A 27,582-nucleotide genomic window follows, 5' to 3' on the forward strand; every position below is an offset into this window, starting at 1 on the left:
AAAGTTAATTGCACTTTTTCAGTATTAGGTGTCTGTAATACCTTTTACTAAAGATTTGCAGAAAGGAAAAAAAAAAGGCTTTCCTTTAGGACTTTGAATGGATTTGGTTTTGAAAGAAGTCATAGAATCATCAAATGGTTTGGGTTAGAAGGAACCTTAAAGATCATCTCATTTCAACCCCTTGCCATAGGCAGGGACACCTCCCACTAGACAGTTGCTAAAGCCCCATCCAAGCTGGCCTTGGGTTGTGCCTTAGTTGTGTAGGATGGTAAAGTGGTAATTCTGAACACATTATCTCTATGGTTGGATGTATTTCCAGGCAATAGATGATGCTGATATTTTTAAAATTACAGCATCTTATCTGGAAAGTGTTTTCCCTCAGTGTTTCATAGGTGCATGCACAACTCTAACCCTGTTTTTGCATCCATAGCAGGTACAAGTGAACTCGTAATGCTGAGTCTGGATCTTGTGAAAACTCGCCTGGCTGTGATGAGCATGGAAATGAGGAAAAATTTTATACAAGCTATTCTAACATCTCTCATTGAAAAATCCACTGATGCCAAAATTCTTCGTGCGGTGGTAAAAATAGTGGAGGAGTGGGTGAAAAACAATTCCCCAATGGCAGCTAATCAGGTAAATTGAGTAGATGAAGTCATTATTGCTCTCAAATACTAAATAACTATGGTTAGCCAATATAATTCATCAGTTTTGACAGTGAGGTTTGTAGTGATCTGATATATATGTTTAGGTTCCCTTGATGATGTTTAGACTATTGTCATTCCCTGTGAAAATAGCTGCAGCTATAGATACTTGGCATTTTATAGACTTATATTTGATGTTTGATCTCAAATGCTGCTTTGTGGAAAACTTCCTTTAAAGTTTTAAAATATACTTCACATTAACCTGGATAGAAAGACTCTTCAGGATGAAGATTACTAATGCCGGTATAAATTATATTACTCTGTAACATTTTGTGTCCTCCTCAATCTGCCATATTTTTCTTAAGAATTGAGCTCTTTACAGCCTAGTGCTGTACAAAAGGACTACACTTTTTATAATATTCATCAGAAATTTTTAATCCCTGAACAACTTAGACTTACTTTTAGTCACAATTTAAAAATTCTCCAGCATATATTAGAAGGATAAGTGCTTGAGTTATTTTTCTTTTTAAGAACTATGACCTACCAAGCTCTTTTTCAGTACTTTAGAAGCAAAAGAGTCATGTAAAGAGTGGCTGAGTTGTAGTTTGAATGTGCTAGTTCTCTTGTTTTGTTTCTTATGTTTTAAGATGAATTGACAAAATTAATCATGTGTTCTTTTACCACAGACACCTACTCTCCGGGAAAAGTCCATTTTGCTGGTGAAAATGATGACTTACATTGAAAAGCGTTTTCCAGAAGACCTTGAATTAAATGCTCAGTTCTTAGACCTTGTTAACTATGTCTACAGGTAATTATAGTAATTAATCATTTATTGCAGCTTATTGGCTCATAATTTGTACCATATATGAACTTTATAACATGTCATCAGTCCTTTTAGGTCTGAATTAAGGGATTTTTTTTTTTGCCTTAAAATGCAAAATCAATTCACTTTACTGAGATCACAGTGCATATTTATGGAATGCAATTTGAAAACAGAAGTTCCTTAGTAAGGATTTTTACTTTTGGCACTGATAAAATACCTCCACCCCAACTTCTTTCTTTCCCAGGATACCAAGGCATCCTTGTAGCTGACTGTATTTTCAGCACTGTGGTTACAGCTAAGCTCTGTCTTTTCACATTCATAGGATATAAATATTATTTTTCCTTGAAACTTAATTGTAAATTACACTTTCAGGAGAGGTACTTTGCTGGGTAGACTTGAAGATTTGAATCACAATGAACTAATTAAAATAGTCACCTTATCAACAAATGCCAGGTATTTAATGGTGTGCTGCTGCTGCTTCACATTATTTTGCAGTCCCTTTGCTGCTGTACTCTGCTGGTTCACAGTGCTCAGAAAGTTTTATCAATCAATACAATTTGTGATTTCAAGCACCATACAGATGTAGCTTCAGGTGTTTCACAATTATGATAAGATTTTATCCTGAAAGAGTATTTCTGATAGTTCTGGGCAGTTTTACAACAAGCAGCAAAGTTTTCTTTGCTGTTTCTCTCAAAAACTGCACCTGGATGTTTGTCACGTGGGTTTTTACAGAATGTCATCTCTTGGGGTTTTTAGTCCGTTATACAGAACCTAGGAGTCTTCTTTTTCTCTGTTTTTCACCTTTATTCATTCTAGGGATGAGAATCTTTCTGGGAGTGAACTTACAGCTAAACTGGAGCCAGCATTTCTCTCTGGTTTGCGCTGTGCCCAGCCACTCATCCGAGCCAAATTCTTTGAGGTCTTTGACAATTCCATGAAACGTCGCGTTTATGAGCGCTTGCTTTATGTGACCTGTTCCCAAAACTGGGAAGCAATGGGAAATCACTTCTGGATAAAGCAGTGCATCGAGGTAGGGAAACTACTTGTATCAGAAATGCAATTAGATACATGTTTTAGTCCTTATTTTTCCTTGTTGGGTGTAGAAGCATTGTGTGGTGTTTGTTTTCTGGAGTGTGTTTGTATCAAAGCTGAAAATACCAAGTCTGCTGCCTCAGCTCCTGTGGTGCTTAAAAATATATACAATGGCTGAACAGTGAAATGCTGATGCTTAGGAAGTGACTTCAATATAAACATTTAAAATCTATTTTCTCTGCCAAAAGCTTAATGACCAGGTTAATACTTCTTAAGGAAAACAATCTCTTATAATTGATAATGACTATGGAAAAAAGCCCAAGAATTTTTATAGGAGAAAATTCCAAGAAAACTATTAAAGCTGGAATGTCTCCTAACAGTGTGACAGCTGTTAGGTGGGATTGCATGGAAATGAAATTGCATCTTTGCTTGGGTTATTTAAAATAAAATGGGACAAAACCTTTTCTTTTGACAATATGCATATTAAAGCATGAATTTAAGGTGACTGTGAACATCCATTTTAGGGTAACAGAGTCTGTATTTATTAGCAGATTGAGGGCATTTAATACTTGTGTTAAAAAGTACAAAATACAGCCTTTAGGCCTAGGAGATTCTATGAATAAAGCTGATAAAAAGGTCTTAAACTTACTATTGCAACTTCTATCTTGTTTTTAAATATGAAACCATAGTGATGTTTTCTTTGAAGTTCTGCAGTAAAATGCATGTTCAAAAACTCTTGTTACTTCTCCACGTGGTAGCTGCTGTTGGCAGTGTGTGAGAGGAACACCACGATTGGCACCAGCTGCCAGGGGGCCATGCTGCCCTCCATCACCAATGTCATCAACCTCGCTGACAGCCACGACAGGGCAGCCTTTGCCATGGTCACACACGTCAAGCAAGAGCCTCGGGAGAGGGAGAACAGCGAATCCAAAGAGGAGGTAACTGACAGGAAATACTGTGGGAAAAGCAGTCTTTTGGGTGGAATTCAGCTCTTCTTAGTTTCTCACCAGATAGCTTTGGAGAATGTGTGATGAAGGTGATGTGTGCAGATTGTTCGTGTCTCTTGTGGTTTAAGCGTGTGTGGGTCTCTCAGAACTCCCATTCATTCATTCAGCACTCTAGGAAATTACAGATCTGAACCTGAAGAAGAAAACAGTGAGGCCTGATCAAATAAATTGATCAGGAGGGTGTTTTCTATTGTGGAAAATAAGCAAAAGTACATAGAAGATGTCTATTTTTACATTCTGTGTTTATTTCTGTGTAGGATGTTGAAATAGACATTGAGTTGGCTCCAGGAGATCAGACCAGCACTCCCAAAACGAAGGAACTTTCAGAGAAGGACATTGGCAACCAGCTGCACATGCTGACCAACCGGCACGACAAATTCCTCGACTCCCTTCGGGAGGTGAAGGTGGGTGCAGGTTGTTGGTGACAAACCACTTTAATCCTAAAACTTCAAACTGATCTGAGGTGGTTTTATTTTTTTTTTTTCGTTTTCTGTCTCGCACTTCTCATTTTTTAGCTGAGTTTTCTTATGTAGACATTTCTTATAATCTGGAGTTTCTTATTTGCCTATGGTAAAAAATTCTTAAGCCTTCACTTCATCGCTAGTTATTACTGTATCCCTTTCCTACAAAATTAAATATCCTCCTTCACTGTATGTATATTTTAACAATTCACTTCAGAAACTAGTGATGACAAACACAGGGTATAGCATCAAAAATGTGTATCAGCATTTTATGATTAACTAATTTCTAAGAAAATAATTTAGCTGAAAGCTATGTTTAAATAACTCCACACTAGCAACAGCTCTATCCAATTAACCTGATTATTCCTGTTAGGAAGATGATCAACATCTTCCCTTTTTCCTTTTTTTTTTTGATGATTACAGTAATGAATCAGAGTCTTGATCAACATGAAAATAGGATTAATTTCTTGTTGTGCGTCTATATTGCTAAAGGAAACACATTTTTGTGAAAAGACATTAGTGTTACTACTGAAACAACTGTATAAGTGGACTGTTTTGCCACAGGATTAATTGTATTTTCCTGTTGCTGTACATCTGTCTGTTTCCAGACTGGAGCGTTGCTGAGTGCCTTTGTTCAGTTATGTCATATTTCTACACCTTTGGCAGAGAAGACTTGGATACAGCTATTTTCACGACTTTGGAAAATCTTGTCTGACAGACAGCAACATGTGAGAACCTCTCTCTCTCCCACTTGCAGATTCCTCTTTGTAAATGACTACTGTTCCAGGAAAATGTGTTTGTGTGGTGACTTTGTTCACTAGCTTTGAGATATTTGCTATTCTCAGACTGTTGAATGCTGTGTACTTGTATGAATACATCTTTTGAAAGAAATAGGGCCTTTCATTTTACAAAGAGAAATGTACTTATTGGAGGGTTGTTCCCTGTACTAAAGAGATGTTAAATCTGATTTCTCTAATTGAAGAATCTGAATAGACAGATAATGCTATGTTTTTTCTTCTAGGCTCTAGCAGGTGAAATAAGCCCTTTCTTGTGCAGTGGAAGCCATCAGGTGCAGCGAGATTGCCAGCCAAGCGCCCTGAACTGCTTTGTGGAAGCAATGTCACAATGTGTTCCTCCCATTCCCATCAGACCTTGTGTCCTGAAATACTTGGGTAAAACTCACAACCTCTGGTTTCGTTCTACACTCATGCTGGAACATCAAGCCTTTGAAAAAGGACTCAGTCTGCAGATTAAGCCTAAACAGACAACAGAATTTTATGAGCAGGAAAGCATAACTCCTCCTCAACAGGTAGTGTTCATATTTCATAAGGTATTTCAATAAATATAAGAGAAAACCTAACACTGACAAGTCCTCCACTAAACCATATCCCCAGGTGTCACATTTCACATGTATTTTAAATACCTCCAAGGGCAGTGACTATAGCATTACCCTGGGCAGCCTGTTCCAGTGCTTTACAACCTTTTCAGTGAAGACATTTTTCATAATATGAAATCTAAACCTCCCCTGGTGCAACTTGAAGCTGTTTTCTCTTGTCCTGTTGTATTATTGACTTGTTTAAAGATTTTGGGTTTTTTTTATGATTTGATCTGTTGTGTTAGGGAAAACAGGCAAGAGTCAGTGTGCAAGCCTTAGCATGTTTTTGTCATGCAGTGTTGTTCTCAGTACATGGTTGTTACTAATTTCTTGCCTTGTAGAGTTTTAAAGAGACTTTTCATAAGTTTTATAAACCCTTCTCTATTTCCATGTCTCTCTCAGCTTGCCTCAGTGTAGAACATGGGGTTTGCTGCCTACTATGCTTTATAGAGACAGGTTAACTGTGGAGAAATGTGTTCTTAACCTTGTAGGAAATCCTGGATTCCCTTGCTGAGCTCTACTCTTTGTTACAAGAAGAGGATATGTGGGCTGGGCTGTGGCAGAAACGCTGCAAATTCCCAGAGACAGCAACAGCCATTGCCTATGAACAGCATGGCTTTTTTGAACAGGTAGAGTCTTCATTTTAGAAATTATCTGAGTAGTTCTACAGTCAGGATAAATATTCTGGTCAGCAGGAAAAAAACTCTGAATATTAATTATTAACTTCAATCTTCTAAAATGGAAAGTGCCATGGCTTCCCTATTGTCTACAGTAATAGTTTGAGGCCTTGTAATACTGAGATAAAGTGACATTCTTGTGCACACTCATCAGATTTTCGTGACATTTGTCAAGCTGCCAAATATTCAGGAATGAATTTAACACACCTGACTATTTTTTAAAAGTCTATGAAGCTTTTCTTATCACTCGTTTTTAAAAAATAAAAGGGTATTGACTTATTGTGTACATAGCAGATGGAAACCTGGAATGGTTGAATTTTCTTTAGGCACAAGAAACTTATGAAAAAGCAATGGAGAAGGCTAAAAAAGAGCACGAACGGAGCAACGCTTCCCCTTCCATCTTCCCTGAGTACCAGCTCTGGGAAGACCACTGGATTCGGTAAGACTTGGAAGCTGATGTGGAACAAGTATTTTTACCCTGCAATAGAAGCAAAATACCCTGCTCTTGGTTTAAAGCATTAGTTATGAGAGTAAACTTACCTCAGGACTTAGCTCAGATACAGGGAAAACTTAAGGGAATAAAAAAAGCTATTTTGTATTCCCTTAACAGAGCCTCAGAAGTGATATGCCTGAATTGCTGTAAAAATGTAATTTGCTATTGGTGGAAACAGACTGGAGCTAAAATTTGTTTTTCTTATTTAAAATGGTTGTTCTGGGAGACACAAAATGCAGCTCTTCCCTGTTCACAGATTTCTGTATTATAACTGATAATAAATAAATAAAAAAAAAAAGTCTTCCCATCTGGATAAAACTTCTGCAGTGCTTGCAGACTGTTTGTAGACAAATATGCAGATAATATTCTGATGCACAAACATTTATTGTCACTTTTATTGAAGCTTTTGGTTTTTTTTTTTTTTTTTGGTAACAAAATTGACACTGCATTTGATTTTCCTAGTTGCTCAAAAGAGTTGAACCAGTGGGAGCCTTTGACAGAATATGGCCAGTCCAAAGGTCACATAAATCCTTACCTAGTGCTGAAGTGTGCGTGGAGGGTCTCAAACTGGATTGCTATGAAGGAGGCTCTGGTGCAGGTGAGTGAAGGCTTTTTGTGCTCATGTTTAGTTTCTCCTCATCCTGCCTTGGGTATCTTCATCCCAACTGTTTCAAGAACCATCCCATGAGAATAAGCTGGTGGTTATTGTTCTTGAGGCTGCTAGGACAACCAGGCTGCACAGACATCTTCAGCTTCTTGGGGCCAATGGCAGACTTCTCTTGTAGTTGCCAGTAGATTGTCTGGATTTTTTTAAAGTGTTGTATAAGGTGTCACTAATCTAAAGAAGATGGAAAACATGGGGTTTTTTGTGTGTTTTGATTTGGTTTTTCTTTGGTTTCTTTGTTTTTCTGTTTTGTTTTAATTTTAAGGAAATATATTGTCTTTTCATGGTAGGTAGAATTGTTAATCTGTGATACATTAATACAGAAACATTAACCAGATGTAAAACTGAAATTTGAAAGGTGGGAATACTGCATTAAATCACAGGTGGAAAGGAGCTTGCAGATCTTTCTTGCACTGTTGTATACAGTTGGGCAATACTGCAATTACTCTGCTAAAGATGCCAGAATTTGCAATAAAAAGGTGAAGTACGTGTTTAAAATACACTGTGAAACCAAATGTCTAAGTAGCAAACTGCACATGCAACAAAAACTGTCTTATGGGTGCTATTTACATTTTAATTAATTTCTTTTGTTCTTATAGCACTTAGTATTCTGTGTCCTATTTAAGTATGCAACTTCAGAGGCTAAGTATAGAAATATCTGAGAAACCTTTAAAGCCTAAAGTAAGAACTATATTGTACAGTATATTGTAAGCTTTGGGCTTGAAGAGAGTGAAGTAGATCATATCTGACAGTTTCTGGTTTTGGACAATTGCAAGTTGAGTGGAAGTGACAACCCTGAGTAAGTGCTGATATGCTGTAGCTGCAGTTATATTAAATGAGGTATTTTCAGTAATGAGACATTTACTTTATGACTGAGGAGAAGATGCTGCTGAAGCCATAAATGGAGACTTTGTGACTCTACTCAGGTTCTTGTAAAAGTGTCAGCACACGTTTGCATAAGTATTGGGATCTGAAAGAATAATTGATTCTATGCTGCTGTACTCACTTCTCCAATTTTATTGACGTTCTTTAATGTGGCTGTTTTTTGTCAAGTTCCATGGTTGATTCACAAGAGAGGCCAGAGACTATGGCAAATATCTATCAGTTTTTGTAAATCTTTGTGAAAGATTTTTAATAATCTACCCATTAAAGTTGAGCTATTAAAATAGCAAGTAGCCTTTGATAGGACCCAAGACTCATTTCCATTTGCTCACATTGCCATTGTGTTTAATGATCCAGTAGATAACATAATAAAGGAGGAGATTATTTTCACTGTGTAAGTGTAAGGATGCTACCTGGCACTTTGTCTTTGCTGGCTCAGGTGTAAAAGTCAGTTGAGGATAACAGGAATAACAATTGTAACGGTCACCATACAGTTTATCAGCAGGAGGATAATGCAGGGGGATTTCTGTGTTGCACATCAAACCATAAAGGGCTTGATGTAAAGTGGAGGAAAAAGAGGTGAGAAAGTTGTAGATTAAAGGTCAGCTGGTGAGCACTGGCTCAGTGCAGGTTTGCTATAAAGTGTTCACAGAATTTAGGTACTGCACAATTCAAGTGCTTTGCTGGGTTTAGTTGCCATATTTCTACTGTTCCAGAATTCTGAGGAAATGGTTTAAAATCGTTTTATGAATTATTTTAGCACTATGACCTGACTTTGCACCTGTGCTCAGAAATTACTTTAACATAAATGAGGTTGGTTGTGATTACTTGAAAAAATATCAGCTGTTTATTTTCATAAACTTAGCAATGCCCTAGAGCAGACAGGGAGTACAATGCTGCATGATGTGAGACAGGTAGGCACAGGGTCCTTTTACGTGAGAAGTTGCCATTACACTTTCTGGAGCCCCTGAAGCATTTTAGACATAGTGTCTATTATCTGCTGAGAAGCATCTCCTGGCTTTGTGCAGGGTGAATTGTTTGCTGTGAGCTTCCTGCTCCCGTGGCAGGGCTGCTTTGGGCTGGCTCAGCTCTTTGAGCCGCATTACAATTGTCAGTGTAAAAATACCCCAGCAGCAGCTTGGGCATGGGCACTTCTACTCTTGTGCTGAATTGGCAATTCATGTGCCAGCCTGCCCTTGCCAGTAACTTTAGGAGAGCTGAAACTCCTCTAGTGACATAAATGTTAATACTTGAATCAGATGTTTTTAAGAAATGAGATTATTTTTAAAACATCAAAGCTGTTTGTTTAAGAAGGCTTCGAAAAATTAACTGTTTGAGTAGGAATGAGCTCTACTGGATTTTTTTCCTATTCCATGACCAGGTGGAACTGAGTTGTCCAAAGGAGATGGCCTGGAAGGTGAACATGTACAGGGGGTACCTGGCCATCTGCCACCCCGAGGAGCAGCAGCTGAACTTCATCGAGCGGCTGGTGGAGATGGCGAGCAGCCTGGCCATCCGCGAGTGGCGGCGCCTGCCCCACGTCGTGTCCCACGTCCACACCCCCCTGCTCCAGGTAACAGCAAAGACTTCTTCTTTCCACTTGTCCTCCAGCAGCAGGTCTCAGAACTTTCAGTAGGTGCAAGTGTGAAATATCTTAGTGTATATAACATATATATATATTTAGTACTGTTAGTTTTTGCATTGTGGTATTTCTTTGTTCGAAGTTGCAGAATGTGTGTTTCTATTTCATTGAAGTATGTGTTGCTTATCAGGAAGAGCTTGTTAGTGGTTAAACCCACTTTTTTTCATAACTCCAGAAATATTTTTGGGAAGCACCTGGCACAATTATGATTATATGGAATATGTCGTTTAACTATTATGAAATGAAATAACATGTATTACATGGTGAAAAATGAATGATTGTGTCCTTTGAAACGTTCACACACATTTTACCTTTTGAAGTGTATAAAATATCAACATTCTATTGTTATCTCTTGGATTTAATCATGTAAGTAATTAATTTTGCAACTGTAAGAGAAGAATTTTTGAGAGTAGATGTTTTATTGACAAGTATAATCAAACAGAATTAGTTGCCTAAATCCATCTTTTAAAAATCTGATTTGGCCTAGAGTTACTTTCAGAAGATTCTTGCCAATGAACCTCGTCTTCTCTGATCTGTGTGGAACCAGTGTGGAAGTGGGGCTGGGGCAGGATCATGCTGGGCTTGGCAGTGTGGGATTTAGGCAAAACATTCAATTCACTTGACATTTAGGCGTTGTCCCTGTTTAGATACCCTATAAATATATACCTGACAAAGCTCTTGTTCCTGTGGAGGGAACCTTTCATCTCCAGGGGGAGAAATTGTGGAATATCTCAGTTTTCATAAGAGAGATCATTTCTTGATGGGCCATTGCTCAGAGGTCTGTGACTGAGCCCTGCCTGGGGAAGTGCAGAGGACTTTGCTTTGAGTTCTCTTTGATACAGAGGCCTCTGTGATTGTTTAAGATCAGTATTTTCACTCTGTGTGTGTGATTCATAACCAATCTACATGATCCAAGAAGGGACCTCTATAAAATGATTGCTCCTGTGGGTAGAGCACACACAGCAGCTCATACCTTTGAATTTTTATAATATAAATTGCATCAGATAAAGTGAATGAATATGGAAGTTATCAAGTAAATAGGTACAATTTGTGAGCTCACACAATAGCATTAGATGGCTTCTCAATTAATCTAATTCCTTCCTGCTAAGTTTTCACCCATATTTCAAATTGCCCCCCTCCCATGCTCAAGAATGGCAGCATCTGCAGCAGGAAAAGATTAATATTGCTAAATAAAGTATTTAAGTGCTTTCAGATATCAATTAAAACAAGCTTCTAAAACAATCTAATATGTATATATCCCTTGTGAAGAAGTGATAAATTAGTCAGTGACTGACAGAGGTACAAATGCAGCCTCGAATTTGCACTGCAGTAATTACTTTTTTTTAATATCAGATAGTATGTGATTAAATACCCATGAGAAAATTAAATTTATGTGATGAATGGCTGTAGGATGAAGGTTAAGCTATTGTGAGAACTGATACTGAGATGATTGTAGGAAAATATTACTTTAATTTATTTTGTTTCAAGAGATTTCACTCTATAAATTTGGACTGCCTTTTTTTTTCTGAAATAGTTATCTCATTTGGTTGATTAACAGTGAATACAACTGTTATCTGCCAAGTGGTAGCTTAGAGAATACTACACTGGCTTTATTGTACTACAGGTAATTAAATTCCATTAAAGTTTGTGGGCCTTTTCTTCAGGTGGTTGAAGTTTTAACAAACTGTCTGCTGCCTTCAGTGGGTTCGAGACTGCTGCCATCTTCTGTCTGTTCCTTATTTATATTTATGTTTTCTAGGCAGCACAGCAAATAATTGAACTTCAGGAAGCAGCCCAAATAAACGCGGGATTGCAACCAACTAATCTGGGGAGGAACAACAGCTTACATGATATGAAGACTGTTGTCAAGACTTGGAGGAACAGGTTACCTATTGTGTCAGATGATTTATCCCACTGGAGCAGCATTTTCATGTGGAGACAGCATCATTACCAGGGTAAGTCTTGCCTGGTCCAGCATGCATTCATCATAGAATTTTCCAGACAACACATAAGTTCTCGGTGGCTTGATTTTGATGAGTTGTAATTTTTATTCAATTTTCATTGAATTTTAAGTCATGTGTGTTGCTGTGTAAGGTGCTACTCTCTGTATAACACCATTTCCCATGATGAACACTTCACGTTGCCTTTCCAGCCATTGTGACTGCATATGAGAACAGCTCCCAGCACGATCCCAGCTCCAACAACGCCATGCTGGGCGTCCACGCCTCGGCCTCGGCCATCATCCAGTACGGGAAGATCGCGCGGAAGCAAGGGCTGGTCAACGTGGCCCTGGACATCCTGAGCCGCATCCACACCATCCCCACCGTGCCCATCGTGGACTGCTTCCAGAAGATCCGGCAGCAGGTCAAGTGTTACCTGCAGCTGGCTGGAGTCATGGGCAAAAATGAGTGCATGCAGGTAGGGCAGCTTTATTCCTGAAGCTATTGTTGGAACTCGTGGGATTACAGGAGCCATCGGATGCATTGCTCTGAACAAGCTGTCTGTATCCACAACAGGGGCTGAGTTGCCTTGGCCATGTTAGGGAGTGTTGTTTTGAGTCATGCTGTCAGTCCAAAGCAGTTAATGTCCTCTTTGAAATGGATTCTGTGAATATATTAAAAATTAGCTGACCCAGATGTAAAGTGGGAGTAGGTTTTTTGAAATCTTACAAGATGGATAAATGGAAGGACTTTGAAAATGGCATTATTTGTAATGGGGAAAAAAATGAGTGTCTGACTCATGAGTAGTGGATGCTGTCAAACTAAAGTAAAATTGTATGTGTTGAAAAGGAAAAAGTGTGATTTTAGGCAAAACCCACTGGCATGTGGTTGACCAGTAAATGAACATTGTAATATAACATAATATAATTATAACATAGCCAAGGTGGAAAAATAACCTGCTAAATGTTGTCTGTAGTATTTGGTTTGCATAGGCCAGTGGAAACTTAAAACTGTCAGTCTGTATTTTTTAAAATCAAAATGAAATACTTGAAAGTCATGCTATTTAAATTTCAAGAGAATATTTTGGCTGTTGTTTTATGGCACTTTTTTAAAAAGCCTTTGCTTTTAAAAGACTTTTCTCACTAAGGCTTATTTAACAGGGTCTTGAAGTCATTGAATCAACCAATCTGAAGTACTTCACCAAGGAGATGACTGCAGAGTTTTATGCTTTAAAGGGAATGTTCTTGGCACAGATTAACAAGTGAGTATGTTGGCTGCAAGAGGCAGTAGCACACATCTGAAAAAATGCAGCTGAAGTATTCAATACAGTATTTGAGCAGAAAAGCCATTCCATATCTTTATACCAGCCTAAAATTTCTCACTGCTGTGTAAGAAAGTAAAAGTATCTGTGAGCGTTCCTTTGCAGTTTGGAGATGTAATGATTGGTCCTATACTGAAGCCTTGTAGGACAGAAGTAGTAATGGTTTTGCTTTGCACTGACAGGCATTTTACTATTCTGAGGAATATCTCTCTTTAATTCAATAAATAAGTATCTCATCAGTCAAATTTTTTTTGGTGATGCCAAAAAGACCCCTTCAGATTTCAAGAGCTCTTGATTTAATGACAATTTTGCTATGTGTTACATATGGGTGGAATAATTCCTTTACCACTGCATTGTGGCCACTTATAGAATGAAATCCATCAGATCTCAAGTACATTGCAACCTCACATAACAATTCACGTCAGGAAATAATGAATATTTTCTTCTGTGGTTACAAGAGAGAATTTTAAATAGGCAGAATGCAATTACTTGGATGGAAAGTACAGTGGGCTTTTGTATGGTCACTGGCTTAATTGTAGTTGAGATATAAAGAGAAGAAAGTGTGCCTTCCCCATATTGTTAAATTTTTAAAAATCCTTCCAGAGAATTGTCTTCGTTTGTTCCTTCAGGATAAAATGGATAAAGGTTTCTGTTTAAAAACATGGTTCTGATGTACTTATGGTTTCTTAATCTTACCAGAAAACACACAAGCATTTTTTAGCACTACAGCTGAGGTCAGGAATTTAGGAAGGATTCAGTTAGGACCAGTGTCAGTGTTGAACCTGAAAATAGGACTGCTGATTGATTACCTGTGTGTCAACAAAACTGAAGTTAAAGGTCACCTCTGCTCCTACATCCTCCTGTGCTGCCCATTGGCTGAGCCAGGTGATAGAAACTATTTAAAAAAAAATCACCTCAGGTGTCAAGAGTGATGGATTGTAGAGTGGGAGAAAGGAAAACGGACAGAGAAGTCCTTTTTTTATAAAGGAGCAGTAGTGATTCAAAGTCATCCATCAGGCTGTTGCTGGGCTGGTTCACTTCAAACCTTCATCCAGGGTGCAGGAAGCTTCTGAAAGTAAGGACATTAATGTAGCACAAAAACCAACACATGACAGACAAAGCTGTTTTCCTTTTTAGAGTTATGCCTCAGTGACTGGTCATATAAATTTAGTATTATAATCCCCCAATCTAATATTGTTATGTTAAAAATACACTACAGGTAATTTAAAAAAATGAGTCAAACAAGCATCATGTTACTTTCATATGGTTTATTTCAATGCTTATTGTGCAAGGGAGAAGTGATGCTCTTTCTGTTAATAAGGAGTCTTGAAATACTTTTAAGTTTCTTCATTTTGGTAATGCTTATGGGAGTTTTCTCATCCTTTATTTTTATGCCTAAAAAGTAACATAGATTCAAGGGCTGTATATATATTGGGATGAATCATGCCAAATTTTGGACTTGTGACACTTGAGGAAACATGGAGAAAACCTCAGAAGTAACAAACAAATAATCTTTTGGTTACGCAGAACTGTGTGATTGTCCTCCAAATTCCTTCACTTTTTGTGTTGAAAAAGAGAAACTTTTACAGCTGTGGGGATGAGGAACTGACTGTTTCCAGAAAATGTTGATTGTAAAATTTTTCATAACTTCTCTGGAAAAGGAGTTAAGTAAGATGCTTTCCTCTAAAAGATAACTTAAATAACATCTTCCCAATGTTGCTTTGCTCCTTTTTTACCCAGTGGAGCAGCATGTTTAAATGATTTTGCTTCACTCCCCTTGTGTTATCATTTTCTCTTCTTTCTCCCAGTTTCACTGCCTGGGTTTCCACTGCAGTGCACTGGGAGCTTTTAAAAAAATTTTAAGGGACTATGGGAGATTTTTAACACTTATGAAACTGTTTTCATGATGAAGCATTTACTTTTGTAGGTGCTGAAAGGAATTTAAGGAAAGCAATGACAAAGACTGCTTTAAGTAAAGCAATGACAAAACAGTTGTAAGGGACCTTACTAGAAAACTTAATATCACTGAGTATTAAGAAACTAATTGCTTGCCCTATCAGAAATCTGACTTGCACTAGCAAATAGCTACCAAATGATATAAAACTCATATTCCTGCTTGTCACCACGCAGGTCTGAAGAAGCAAACAAAGCTTTTTCTGCAGCTGTGCAAATGCACGACGTGCTGGTGAAAGCGTGGGCCATGTGGGGGGATTACCTGGAGAACATCTTTGTGAAGGAGAGGCAGCTTCACCTGGGGGTGTCTGCCATCACCTGCTACCTGCACGCCTGTCGCCACCAGAACGAGAGCAAGTCCAGGAAATACTTGGCAAAGGTAAGGTCTGGGTGGTAAAAAAAGAATTAGAGCTCCATCCCCTTGGGAAGGGCTGTGATATTGTTCAGCTCAAGTTTTTGCAATTAGAGAAAGGGTTACTGAGAGAAAGCTTTAATTTAGATGGAAGGGGCTGTATGTGGTTGCTCATAACTCATTTTGGGATTTTTTATGTCAGTAGGGTGTCTGGGTTTTCCTTTAGATGTGGAACCTTTCTGTAGGTGGAAAAGGACAAATCACATCCAGCATTTCTACTACATAGTGTCTTGCAATACTTGCAAAAAGGCATCCTTTGGTGCTTTAAAAAGTAACATAGTTTGAGGGCTGTTTGTCATTACTATGGATAAATAATATTAATGTTTACCTAAGTATTGCATTTTATTCCAGATGAGCCTTTTTTGTAGTTTTACTCTGAAATTCAGCAAAGTTATGGCCAAAAAAAGCTATTTGTGTTGTATGTTTCTCAGTTTGGGGATATTTAATCTCTCTTATGAAGAAAATTTAAAAAATGCTACCAGACCAGGGAAGACAATCTGTTCTGACCATGAAAAAAACACAGAAAATATTGTCTGAGATTAAAGGTGGCCTCAACAGCACTCTGAAGTTTATTATTCTCCCTGTCTGGTGGCATAATAGTTAATGATTCTTAGTCAGTGCTTAATATGTTTACATTTAAATTAAACTAGGGGTGGACAGTTAAAGTAATTAAGAACACCCAGAGAAATAATCAAGTTCTTGTATCAAGGTTCATTTATCTGAGTTGCATATTTTAGGTTCTGTAAAATTGCCTAAATTTTTATCCACACCCCCAGCCAAAACCCCAAAGAATTTCTGGAATGCAGTCATGTTAATTTGGTCTTTTCTGTCTTATTTCATAGTAAGGGGTACACTTAGATTTATTTTTTGCATCCTTTAAGTATTATTTCTGAGGGAAAAAATAGCATTGGCCAGGCACAATGAATGTAAGTTCTTGTCTCTGAGGCAGCTTTAACACTTTCAAGGACTCCACAGTCATTAATAAAATATCTCTGCTTTTGTGCATCATAGTGATTGATGTGTCTTAAATTTAAGCACTGAGAGAGCCTCTTAAAATTCTCTTCTAGGTTCTTTGGCTGCTGAGTTTTGATGATGATAAGAACACCTTGGCAGATGCTGTGGACAAGTATTGTATTGGTGTCCCACCCATCCAGTGGCTGGCCTGGATCCCACAGCTGCTGACGTGCCTGGTTGGCTCAGAGGGCAAACTCCTCCTCAACCTCATCAGTCAGGTACTGAAGATAATCTCTAATTCCTTATGGTCTGTAATCTTCATTTGTGAGGTGACACATGAATATTTTTTAAATCAAATTACAAAAATGTCAAGCTTTAAAAATGGTATTGTTTGCAACTGTTGATGTGTTAAAAATGGTATTTTCTGCCTTTAAGCAGGATATTTTGAATTTCAAAGTGAGTTTTACTTACTGAGATTAAATCCAGTGAAATTGTATCCTTATTTGCATGAGGCATTATAGCTCTCCCTCTGGAATTCTACTTAATAGATTTTTGTGAATGAGGTAGAACACATAAAATACATAGGTAAAAATGCTTGTAAAGTAGGAGTAAAGAATGGTTAGCTTTTGTGGCTAAAGGGCAAACTGTCTCTGGAAGTGCTTTGGTGTTTGTTCATTCAGGTTGATATAAAATAGTTGTGAAGTCCCATTAATGCACAGGTGGCCATGGGAAGCTCTCACAATACCTGAATTCCAGGCCTACACTGCTCCACTGTTTCCTGGAAACTGACACAGGACAACTGTTGTGCTGAATTCCTCACAGAACTCCTTTCTTTCCCTCCCCTCTTGATTTTTGAGATATGGAATTACTGACTATGCAGGTCCCTTCCAGTTCAGGGTATTCTATGGTTTGGTATTACAATACCACTGTCTTTTCTGTATTTTCTGTCTTCTGGCAGAAAATACTCTTTTCAACACTTTGTAGACACTTTATTTGTTGAGATCTGTATAAAATTTGTAGAAGTGAGTGTTTGCTCAGAATTCATACACTAGTTGGAGCTTAGACTTGTAAATATCACAGATACTCCTGTTTGTTTTGCCTTTAAACTTCAGGTCCACAGAAGAAGTGTGAAATCAAAAAATGCCATATTTTCTGTGTTACAGTTGTAAAACTCCACAATTCTCCTCAAATAACTTTTGAGTTACAGCATGAAGCATGTGTGTGTCAGGTTAGTGATCTGTCATAAATATCAGGTTACTGAATGCTTCAATCCCATTGCTATATTTCCACCACTTACCATATCCATTTGGATGGAGAAAGGATCTGTGATTTAGTAAAATTGTGGCTGAAGAAGCCACAAATGATGTCTTAAGATATGCTGTACTGCAGGTAGTAGACAAATGGTTTCTTTCCTTTAGTAGTTACTGAGATTTACAGATTTAAATGGGATGCTGAATGTCAGCATCTCTTTAGGGTTGTTTTTTTTAATGGAAGCCATAAAATCCTGGTTTTATTTTTGGGTGCAGTTGGTATCCCCTTACATTAAGTGCCACAATTAGGTGGAGTAAAGTTACTCTCTAATGGGCTTTCTTATCAAGTATCGTGGAGCTTGCTGGGAATTGTGGCCTAATTTAAAGACTAACTGCTGTCATTATGTCTGTTTTTCTTCCATTATACACATGAGTAAGATCTTTGAGCTGGCCCAGCTGGAGCTCTGACATTATGCTGCTTTCAGGTTTATTAGGCAATATGATCTGGAAACCCTAATTAGGTAATGTCTTAACAGTGTGTGCAGGGAGCTACCAATTCATCCTCTTCAGGCTCCTGTTACTGAAAGAATCTTTAATTTCCATAAGCTGTTATTTAACACAAAGAGCTGATTATTCCTGAATTGGACTCATTTACCAGAGAATCTGTGTTGATGTGATCTGTAGTCAGTATTCCTTAACTGAGAAATGTGTATCTCCAAATAGGTGGGAAGAGTCTATCCCCAGGCTGTTTATTTCCCTATCAGGACCCTCTATTTGACCTTGAAGATAGAACAGCGAGAGCGCTACAAGAGTGGTGAGTTTGGTCCTCACGGAATTGTTTGGGCTCTTTGTAACTTAATTGTTAAGTTTCACTGGATGTTACAGAGAAAACTGATTCTCTAAAAAAACATACAGACTTAGCAAGGCTAAGGAAGAAAACTCTTGATAAGCTCTGCTTGCATTGATTTGTTTCTGGGAAGTTAAACCTGCAGATGACTTGAGCTGTCTTGAATTTTCCTGTATAAAATACTCACCAAGAGGAGTTCCATCTCTTTTGTTCTCATGTCACCTTAATTATTGAGAATCACACGTTCTTCACTGGATGTTTATCTTGATAAATTTGTGGAGAAGCAGAAAATTCTTGGTTTATAAATACAAGAGAATGTCACAGTTTTCTAAGATTCTCTAGACTAATTTTCATTGGAAGCATGAACCATACAACGTTTAGTTTGTTTTCAAAGGAGCCACACTTGAAAAAATTCTATCTCCATAATAACTTCTTACGGTGAATTTTCAAGTAAAATGAGCATCTAAGATTACAGCAGTAAAAGCAATGTTGGCTTTGAGAAATGTTTGGGAGATAGGAAAAGTATTCAACAACTTGCACAACAGCTCTTTTCCCAAGAATAAATCACATTTGGAATAGTTATGTCAAATGATTCCACAGAATTTAGTTGTTCTTTTGTCCCATATAATTTCCTGGGAATCCTGGGAGAGCTACTTGAAGAACTCTCATTTCAGTTCTGTGTTCTTTATTACAAGTACATTGTTTATTTAATTGCCCTTTCCATTTGGGAATTAGTTCACTAAACTTCTTATAAAATTTGAAAGGGCACTAATTAAATAATGTTTTCTTTTTGTTTGGATACTCTTTTGCAGGAGGAGATACCCACATACCCTAATAACTTACTCTTTTCCAGCAATAGTAAAATACTTCCCTGTAGGTTCTGCCAAAAAACACTGCTGGGTGGGTGGGTTGTGTGAGTTAGTGGGGGTCATCTGATAAAGCAAAACTGCTTAATCACTGATGGAGTTGTCATGCTAGAGATGGTTTGTGCTAAAAGATACAGACTAGGAATACATAATTAATACTTAATGTAAATCTCAAGCAAATTCCTGGAACAATTTATTTTATTTCAAACAGACACATATCAAGTTGATGAAATGTAATTCTTTTTAATGTTCACTTTCCAGATTCAGGACAACAGCAGCCAAGTTCAGTTGGAAATCAGTCCCACTCTGCCTCAGACCCCGGGCCCATCAGAGCCACTGCCCCAATGTGGAGATGCAGCAGGATCATGCACATGCAGCGGGAATTGCACCCAACCCTTCTGTCCTCTCTGGAAGGCATTGTGGATCAGATGGTCTGGTTCAGAGAGAACTGGCATGAGGAGGTATTTGGCTTCAATGCACCTTCCATGAATCTATGGATCATCTAAGGGAAAGTTAACTGCAAAATATTTACCCATCAAAGCATAACTGTTTGTTTTGATTAGTAAACTGATGTTTGTGGAACTGTTCTGATTGGAGTTTGGATCTTGGTTATTTCTGGAAGCAGTACAGGGTTTTTGCAGAACTGTTAATGTGATGAATGCCTCTAGGATTTAAGCTGTTGCTCCTACTAACTGAAAATGTATATTCTTGCACTAAGTCTCAGAGATAGCACTTTCCTTCTTGATCTGGTCGTCTGTGACAGGTGGTGATTATTACCTGAAATTTGCATTGCAACAGAGAGCAGATGGACCTGCCACTCTGCTGTTCCTTGCCTCTCAAAGTGTTGGACTACTGTTCTGTCTGCCTAGCACAGTGTTTATTTAAAGGTTTCCTCATATCACCTTTTTTTCATATGTCTCAAAATGTGAAATCAAAAAGTTACCTGCTGTTGAAAGAGCAAGTTGTCCTTTGTGAAGCAGCATTTCCCCTGCTCAGTTTGTTCGCAATGCTAATGGAATTCAGTGCTGTCATTCTGATTGACCCTCTGCAGTTTAAGAGTAGAGTTTTAAGCAGATGTTTTTGAGAGCATAATTCTACTATATAAAATGCAGTGGGAATGAATATTTGGTGTCAAATCAGAAGGCCTATCTTCTGACTATTTTGTTTTTTCTGTTTTTCATTCATAGGTTCTCAGACAACTGCAGCAGGGCTTGGCCAAGTGCTACTCCGTTGCCTTTGAGAAAAGCGGAGCCGTTTCAGATGCCAAAATCACTCCTCATACACTAAATTTTGTCAAGAAGTTAGTCAGCACCTTTGGAGTAGGTCTTGAGAATGTCTCCAATGTGTCCACCATGTTTTCTAGTGCAGCCTCAGAGTCACTAGCTAGGAGAGCACAGGCAACAGCTCAAGACCCCGTGTTCCAGAAGTTAAAAGGCCAATTTACAACAGGTAAATGTTTAAAATTTTTTAAATGTTGCTTTTAATCTCAAGAAAATTTCTCTCCACAGTTCAGCTGTGAGGGCATTCTGCTTTTTTATTCTACTATCTTTCCTGAGAGAAAATTTAGAAAAAGGCACTTTTCTGTCATTCAGCAAACCTGAAATAGTTTTGTTCCTGTCTTTTGTGCAGTAATAAATGTAATTCAAGTGGAAAACAGACATCAACCTAGAGAATAAATATATTGCTGTATTTTTATTATTGAAAACCGTGGTTTGATCACATATGTGTTTAAAGATAAATTAGATTACTTCAGTGTAATATTTTTGCAATTTGAACAGAACTGCTAGCTGTATGTGAGGGACAGTAATGATCTCTGTCTCTCTATGATGCCAGAATTTAATGAAATTTTCACCCCAGAACTCCAAACTGATGATTTTATGTGAAGTCTTTCAAAACAGCCTACTTCTGATGAGTAAGACTGCTTTAGTGTTTTGGGTAACTAGATTATAAAAATGCTATTGCCCACATTTACATCATTGGTAAATTGAATCAATAACTTTAATCAGTTCTAATAAAAAAAGATACTTAAGGGAAGTAGCTTTTTTGCTTCATTCATTTTCTCTTAACCAGTGGTTACATATTTGAGTATCTGATCTTGATTTGAAATTCTAAGAAAAGCTCATTTACAAGCTGGATTTGTTTGGTGAAATGTGTTAAGGCCACACAGCTCATACATGACAAAGTGACACTGATTGGCATTGATGTTTTGGGTTGCCAGAATTTTGAGTTTTGCATAAATTCCTTGGTTTTTCTTTAAATGTAACTGAGAGTGTTTGTCAAGTAGACTTGGGGTGTTTTTTTAAGCATTTTGCAGATAATATTGTGAAAATAAGGGAACTGATGGGAATCCTGTGAAAGTATCTGAGCTGTAGAAGTGACCTACATATCTGGTGCACGCCGTGCTTTGCACGATGTCCTTTCTGAGGCACAGCAGTTGCATGACAGCAGATAATGGAAGTCCTGAACCATATGATTAAATTTTTACTGGATGAAGTGTACTAGGGAGAGAAATGGAAGTAGAAACACCTTGTGTGTCTTTAATGGGAGCGTGCAGGGGGAAAAAAATCATTGGATAATGATTAATGGGGTGAAATCTCACCAGTCCAAGTGCTGGATTCTGTACCTAGAACTGAGGAATAATGGCAGGTAGAGATGTAAATGGGGAGAGGAGAGGCTGGAGAGCAGCCCTGGATCAGGGATCTGGGGATGCTGCTTGTAGATCCCTTCCAGCTGAAATGCTCTACATTAAATACAAGTTTGGACTTGATTTTGATTTTTAATAATGGTTTATAGTCTTTACATTGCAACAGTGGTATAGCCACTTATTTATTGCTGTAAGTGTTGTTGATACGCTTGGTTGGATTTGAGTTAGTTTTGGTCTGTCACAGCAGCTCCTACTTCCTTTCCTGTGAGCATCAGAGAGCTCTGGGGTTTCCAAGGTGTAAAAGAAAAGTAAATACAATACCAGACTACAGTCTGCAATATCTGAAGTAATATTTCAAAACATTTCTAGAGAAACATTTAAGGAAGTTTAATTATGATTCAGTAACAACTTTTAGTTAAAAAGTGGAGAGGATTTCCAGTATTTTTTATGCTGTTTTTATTTTATGCATATCTTTGTGATATATAAATGGCTGTTAAGGTTTTCAGATGTTCTCTCTTAATTAAAGAATTATATGGAACAACATATAAACCAAAGTATGACATAGGCCTGGTGATAAAAATCATGTAAAGTCATCAAATGCAAAGTGTTTCTTAGTAAACTTCAGTTAAATAACAGTAATTACTTTCTTTTTTTTGAAGATTTCATGTTTTATTTTTCAAGTACGATGAAATATGAATGTCTGCAGGATACATGTAATTATTTTGCGTAGTGCTGGATTAGATTTTATTTTAATCCGTTACATTCAGTGTTTTAATTTACAAATTAAATGTGGGAAAACAGAAGAAATTAAACCAATCAGCATACTTAATAATTTCTGTAATTTAATTCATTATGCAGAAAATGAAAATAAGTTTTTTATTGATTTTACAATAACAGTAACACATATGTAAATAACTGAATAGGATTGCAATTACTGTACTGAAAATTGCAAGTTTTTTTTTTACCATTACAAGAAACCAGTTGTAGAATGTGCCTGATGTGTCCTTCTGTCACACCACAATGTTCATGTTTGTTTTTCCTGTTCTGAGTACCAGTTGCATTTGGATGATGGACAGATAATTACAGTGGTTGCCTTTCATTTCAAAAGTGTCCAAGCTAAGGAGCTGTCTTGGAGTAAACTTTTTGTCAATTATTCCCAGATTAATGTTGACAGCTATTTTTTATAGACACTTTCAGCAGGGTTTGGTTCCATCAACATCAGAGTTGTATTTTGATTCCTGTTTGGAGCCACTGGAGACTCTCACACCATTTCTTATATTCTGAATTCTTTGTCTGTAGCAGTCTGGACTGTTGGAACTGTGATAGGTCATCTTTATCCTAATGTTATATTATAAAAACAAATTTTACTTTGAATTTTTTTTCTAGAACTTCAAATGCGTAGTTCTTTGACCATCTGTTCTTTGTTCTTTCCTTTTCTGCTAAACCTTTTGACATCAAAGAAAAGAAAATGCTGAAAAATGCTCCCTTTGAGAGCTCTCTCAGCAGTGAAAGCAGCAGAAAAGCTGCCTCAATTGTCCTTTTCTGGGCAGATGATAGTTTAGAGTTTGGCTCAGCTTCTTTCTGCAACCATCTCTCCTCTCAAGCTGAATATGAATGGAGAGCTCCAAGATACCCTCTTGAAGGGCATGGTAATTTCCTTGAGACTTTGTCCCCCGGCACAATGAATCCTTCACTGTGCATGGTAGTTCTGCAGTCAGGAGGAAGCTCTTGAAACCCAAGTGTGGCTCTGAACTGTTAGGAGGGGGCAGGGGGAAGAGCTCTGTTCATTTTCAGCCTTTTTAAGGATTTTTTTTTTTTTTCCCTTTTGCTCAAGAGTGAACATAGTGTGCTTTGGTAGCTCTTTCTTTGCTTCCATTGTAATTTTTAGATAACAGGGTGTTATCCAGGAAATCCAGATGAAGAGATGGATATTTGACCTTGGTGTCTGGTCTATGCAGTCTTGGTTTTCTGGAGCTGAGTGATAAACCAGAAGTCCTGCTCCATATTTCTGCTTTCCTATCACTGAGATTTTTCATCTTTATTGGTTTCTACCAAAACTTCTTGTGAGATTGGAAAGAAGTTTTGGGAAGTAGAGTATATAAATGTTTGAATAACAACTTCAAAACCAAGACAGCACTTCAATTTTGGAGAATGCTTGGATCTTCTTCATGGGCATAAAGAATTGTCCTGCTCTGTGCAGAAAAGCTTACAACTCAGTCCTCAGGGACATCTTACATGATGGGTGTCTTGGCTTTTTAGCTAGAGATCCTGGAGATGTGAACCTTTAATCGAATCAGGCTTTTCCTATGGTCAGAATAATATTAAAAATCTTCAAGTGAACTGTTTCTTGCTCTAAAAGCATTAATAGCCTGTTGTCTTTGATCAGAACTATTTTCTTCCAGTGTAGCAGAAGGGTTTTTTTAATATAGTTCCGGAGTCTTAGTTTGGAGGTATTCTTTGTTTTCTTAATGCCATGTTAATGTTGTGTAGGCCAAGGGGACTGGGGGGCACAGAGGGTTTGATACTCTAATTTTGCTACCTCAAGTATGTTTTTTGGTGTTTCTTCCTGAGGAATGATGGTACAGCCTTCAATCAAAGTCTGTTAAGAAGCATCAGGATTTTTTTAGGTCTCACTGGGGAGAAGACTGTGCCCCATTTCTCCTTCCATTGAGAGTGGCAAGAGACTTCAGCAGCATTGAGAAGAGAGAGCAAACTGCTTCCACTGCAGTCTGTGCCATGGCCTTCTGTGAAAATCCCCATTAAGGATGGGGGGGGAAACTTCCCATCCTTTTTAGGAACAAGTGGTGCAAGTAGTGAGCTACTTCAGACCAGTGTGTGTTGGCTTGAAAAAGGTGTTTTCCAGTACTACTGAAGAAATGGATTTTTTTTTTAAACAAAACCACTGTTTATATAGATTGAGATGTCTGCAAAGCAGAGAGACTTTGTACACTAATAATGTTTGGTCTTGTATTTCCCTTTCTTCCAGCTGAAATGATTTTTCTTCTCAGATGGGCTCTCTGTGACATGAGCAGAAAGACTAATTGAACTCTCAGTGTTTCCCATCTGCCACTGGGAAACAAAAGAACAACAAAAATCCTAAAATAGGCATTCAGCAAACTAGAGCTGCTCTTGTGGTGAACTGAGTGACTTTTTTTTGTAAGGAAAATATATTGATGTGTGTTTTTACCTCTTGGCTGATTCACATTAGCACAAAAACTAGTTGCAGTTTGAGGGTACTTTCCTGCACTTCAGAGATTCGGGAGATAAATGATGCAATAATTTTGTCACTTTGATGAAATGATTTACTCCCACTGCTCACTAGAGGGTAGGCTTGGGATTTTAATAAGAGTGTTTTACAGTGATATTGCAGTAGATGCACTGCCCACAGCAGGCAGAAAAAGAAAAGGGAATATTACATCCATAAATATGAAACTGTATTTTTCATTATAGACTTTTTTCTTACAGAAGTGGGAAGGATTTTGTATGAGCTGGTTTTTTGCTCTGTTTTAGGCTGGTAAACTTAGGTCTTTCACTGAAAGATTTTAGCATATCAGTTTATTATGGATAAACAGTGAAATATGTTGGGTTATATGTTCTCTGATATTTATTTAAGTAACAGAACAGCAAAATGAAAGCAATCCTAAGGTGCATTGTTTTCTTTGGCATTAGAATCGTGGATTAAAGAAAGTAACACAGGAGAGTGTATGTGTAGAATGACAGGAACTCTGCTGGCTAAATGAATATTTTAAGTTGTTTTTAGGAGTAAGTCTTTTGGACGATCAGAGTTTTGAGTGATTTAATTGTGGTTGAAAAAACTTTTATAATGCAGTAATTGCTGTGTGCACATACTTAATTCACTCTTGGCACACTTGCAGGCAGATGCTTGTAGCATATTTATGTGGTCAAATTTTCTGAGCAGTGCTCATGTTTGGTTTTTGGTATATATGTCAACTTAGGAAAATATTGAGTGTATATGACATATTGAAATGAAGGTTCTGCAAGAAAATTTAAACTAATTTTTAAGACTTAATTTTCCATTGTATTGAATAATACTGAAGATTCCATTCTGCTCTAGCTGCAAATCTCAGAAATACTGAATTGTCATTCTCTGGTGTTTTTCAGTTGCTTTTTCACTTGAGACATGTTGAGCTTAAAACAGCATCTTCTAGGGAGTAGACATGAGTTAAAAATTCAAGTCTGTTGGTTGACTTGCACAGTTTGGGATGCCATAACTAATGAGATTTACAGAGAGTAGTTTGTCTTCTTATCCAAGTGTGTTTAATCTTTCATTGTTGTGGCACTGAAATGCTGAGCCATCATTTCATGTATGTAATTTATTCATTTTCCCTCTTTTGGGAAATTCAAAGACATTTATTTATTTATTATTTGCTTTGTCTGAAACTGTAGTGAGAGCAGTGTTGGGAAGATGGTGTTGTTGTGGCCCAGAAAATGCTCAGTATTGCAGTGATTCCTGTTACAGAATTACTTGCATAATGTACTGAAGTCCATATAGTGACCTTGTGAAAGTTCCTTCTTCACCTGCATGTGGATTAAAGGAGATATTCTCACTCTGTGATACTCTTGACATTGCAGTGGAAAGAGCAGGCTGTTGCATGATATTGTCATTTTTCTTGGGCTGCTGTGGCTGTTCTTCCTGTAGTGTCTTTCAATTGTTGTCTAAGATAGGAAAGAATAAGAATTTTCTTGCAACTGAGAAAAGAATAGTAATAATAACAATTTTATTGTTTGTCCTGCATTTCCTCATGGATTCTATATTGTATCTTCAACTGGGGCTCTTTCATCCATTTTAGGAGTAAAAAGTCTCTACTGATTTTAAATAAATAAATAAATGGTTTGTAATTAAACAGGTAGAAAATTATAGTGCTATAAACTAAGCCTACTTCTCCTCTTTCACTAAGTGGTCTGATGTAATAATTCAGAGTTTTACTGTTTCTTTTTTTTCTATGCAGTATGTCTGGTTGCAGTATATAGAGAATTCAATACAGTAATAGTATTTAAATTTTTCACTATATGCTTTTCAATGTTTGTGTGGCTGTAAAACAGGAAAATCTTAGGAAGTTTGTTATGTACTAAATAACAGAATATTTTAGAGTTGTATACAGAAAAGAGGTAGCAGATTCTGACAGGTTTAAGTTATTGTTCTATATAATGCTAGGACTTTGCAAAAAGCTTTTCTATAGAAAATTGAAATATTCAACAGAGCCTGTATTTTAGAGGCAGTTCAGCTTAGCTGGGGGTGTGTGTGTTTGGTTTGCACTATTGAATTGAGTAATTTGTGTTTGTTTGGCTTTTTTTTCCAGATTTTGACTTCAGTGTGCCAGGGTCAATGAAACTCCACAACCTTATCTCCAAACTAAAGAAATGGATCAAAATTCTGGAGGCCAAAACTAAACAGCTTCCAAAGTTCTTCCTCATAGAGGAAAAGTGCCGCTTTCTAAGTAACTTCTCAGCTCAAACTGCTGAAGTAGAGATACCTGGAGAATTCCTTATGCCAAAGCCAACACATTACTACATCAAGATAGCAAGGTAACCTAAAGATTTGCTTTGGTAGCTGTAGTTCTGAAAACAGAGAAGGAAATTAAAGCCCTCTCCATCCATCCATCCATCCATCCATCCATCCATCCATCCATCCATCCATCCATCCATCCATCCATCCATCCTCTCTGCAAAAGTAGAT

At 37.5% G+C, this 27,582-nt stretch overlaps 1 protein-coding gene across 1 annotated transcript in view; it reads left to right on the forward strand.

Annotated features, from left to right (window-relative positions):
- TRRAP (transformation/transcription domain associated protein) overlaps positions 1–27,582 on the forward strand; it is a 74,167-nt gene that overhangs the window by 40,039 nt on the left and 6,546 nt on the right. The window contains exons 47-66 of the mRNA XM_053957443.1: positions 431–633; positions 1,328–1,449; positions 2,281–2,494; positions 3,255–3,434; positions 3,761–3,907; positions 4,573–4,692; positions 4,986–5,273; positions 5,831–5,968; positions 6,343–6,455; positions 6,972–7,107; positions 9,437–9,628; positions 11,457–11,652; positions 11,850–12,115; positions 12,798–12,898; positions 15,089–15,290; positions 16,391–16,555; positions 18,251–18,341; positions 19,502–19,701; positions 20,428–20,689; positions 27,206–27,431. Coding sequence (XP_053813418.1) covers positions 431–633; positions 1,328–1,449; positions 2,281–2,494; positions 3,255–3,434; positions 3,761–3,907; positions 4,573–4,692; positions 4,986–5,273; positions 5,831–5,968; positions 6,343–6,455; positions 6,972–7,107; positions 9,437–9,628; positions 11,457–11,652; positions 11,850–12,115; positions 12,798–12,898; positions 15,089–15,290; positions 16,391–16,555; positions 18,251–18,341; positions 19,502–19,701; positions 20,428–20,689; positions 27,206–27,431 — 3,562 coding nt within the window. The remainder of the gene's footprint in view (positions 1–430; positions 634–1,327; positions 1,450–2,280; positions 2,495–3,254; positions 3,435–3,760; positions 3,908–4,572; positions 4,693–4,985; positions 5,274–5,830; positions 5,969–6,342; positions 6,456–6,971; positions 7,108–9,436; positions 9,629–11,456; positions 11,653–11,849; positions 12,116–12,797; positions 12,899–15,088; positions 15,291–16,390; positions 16,556–18,250; positions 18,342–19,501; positions 19,702–20,427; positions 20,690–27,205; positions 27,432–27,582) is intronic.

Source organism: Vidua chalybeata, chromosome 16, assembly GCF_026979565.1.
Source record: "Vidua chalybeata isolate OUT-0048 chromosome 16, bVidCha1 merged haplotype, whole genome shotgun sequence".
NCBI classification, from domain to species: domain Eukaryota; kingdom Metazoa; phylum Chordata; class Aves; order Passeriformes; family Viduidae; genus Vidua; species Vidua chalybeata.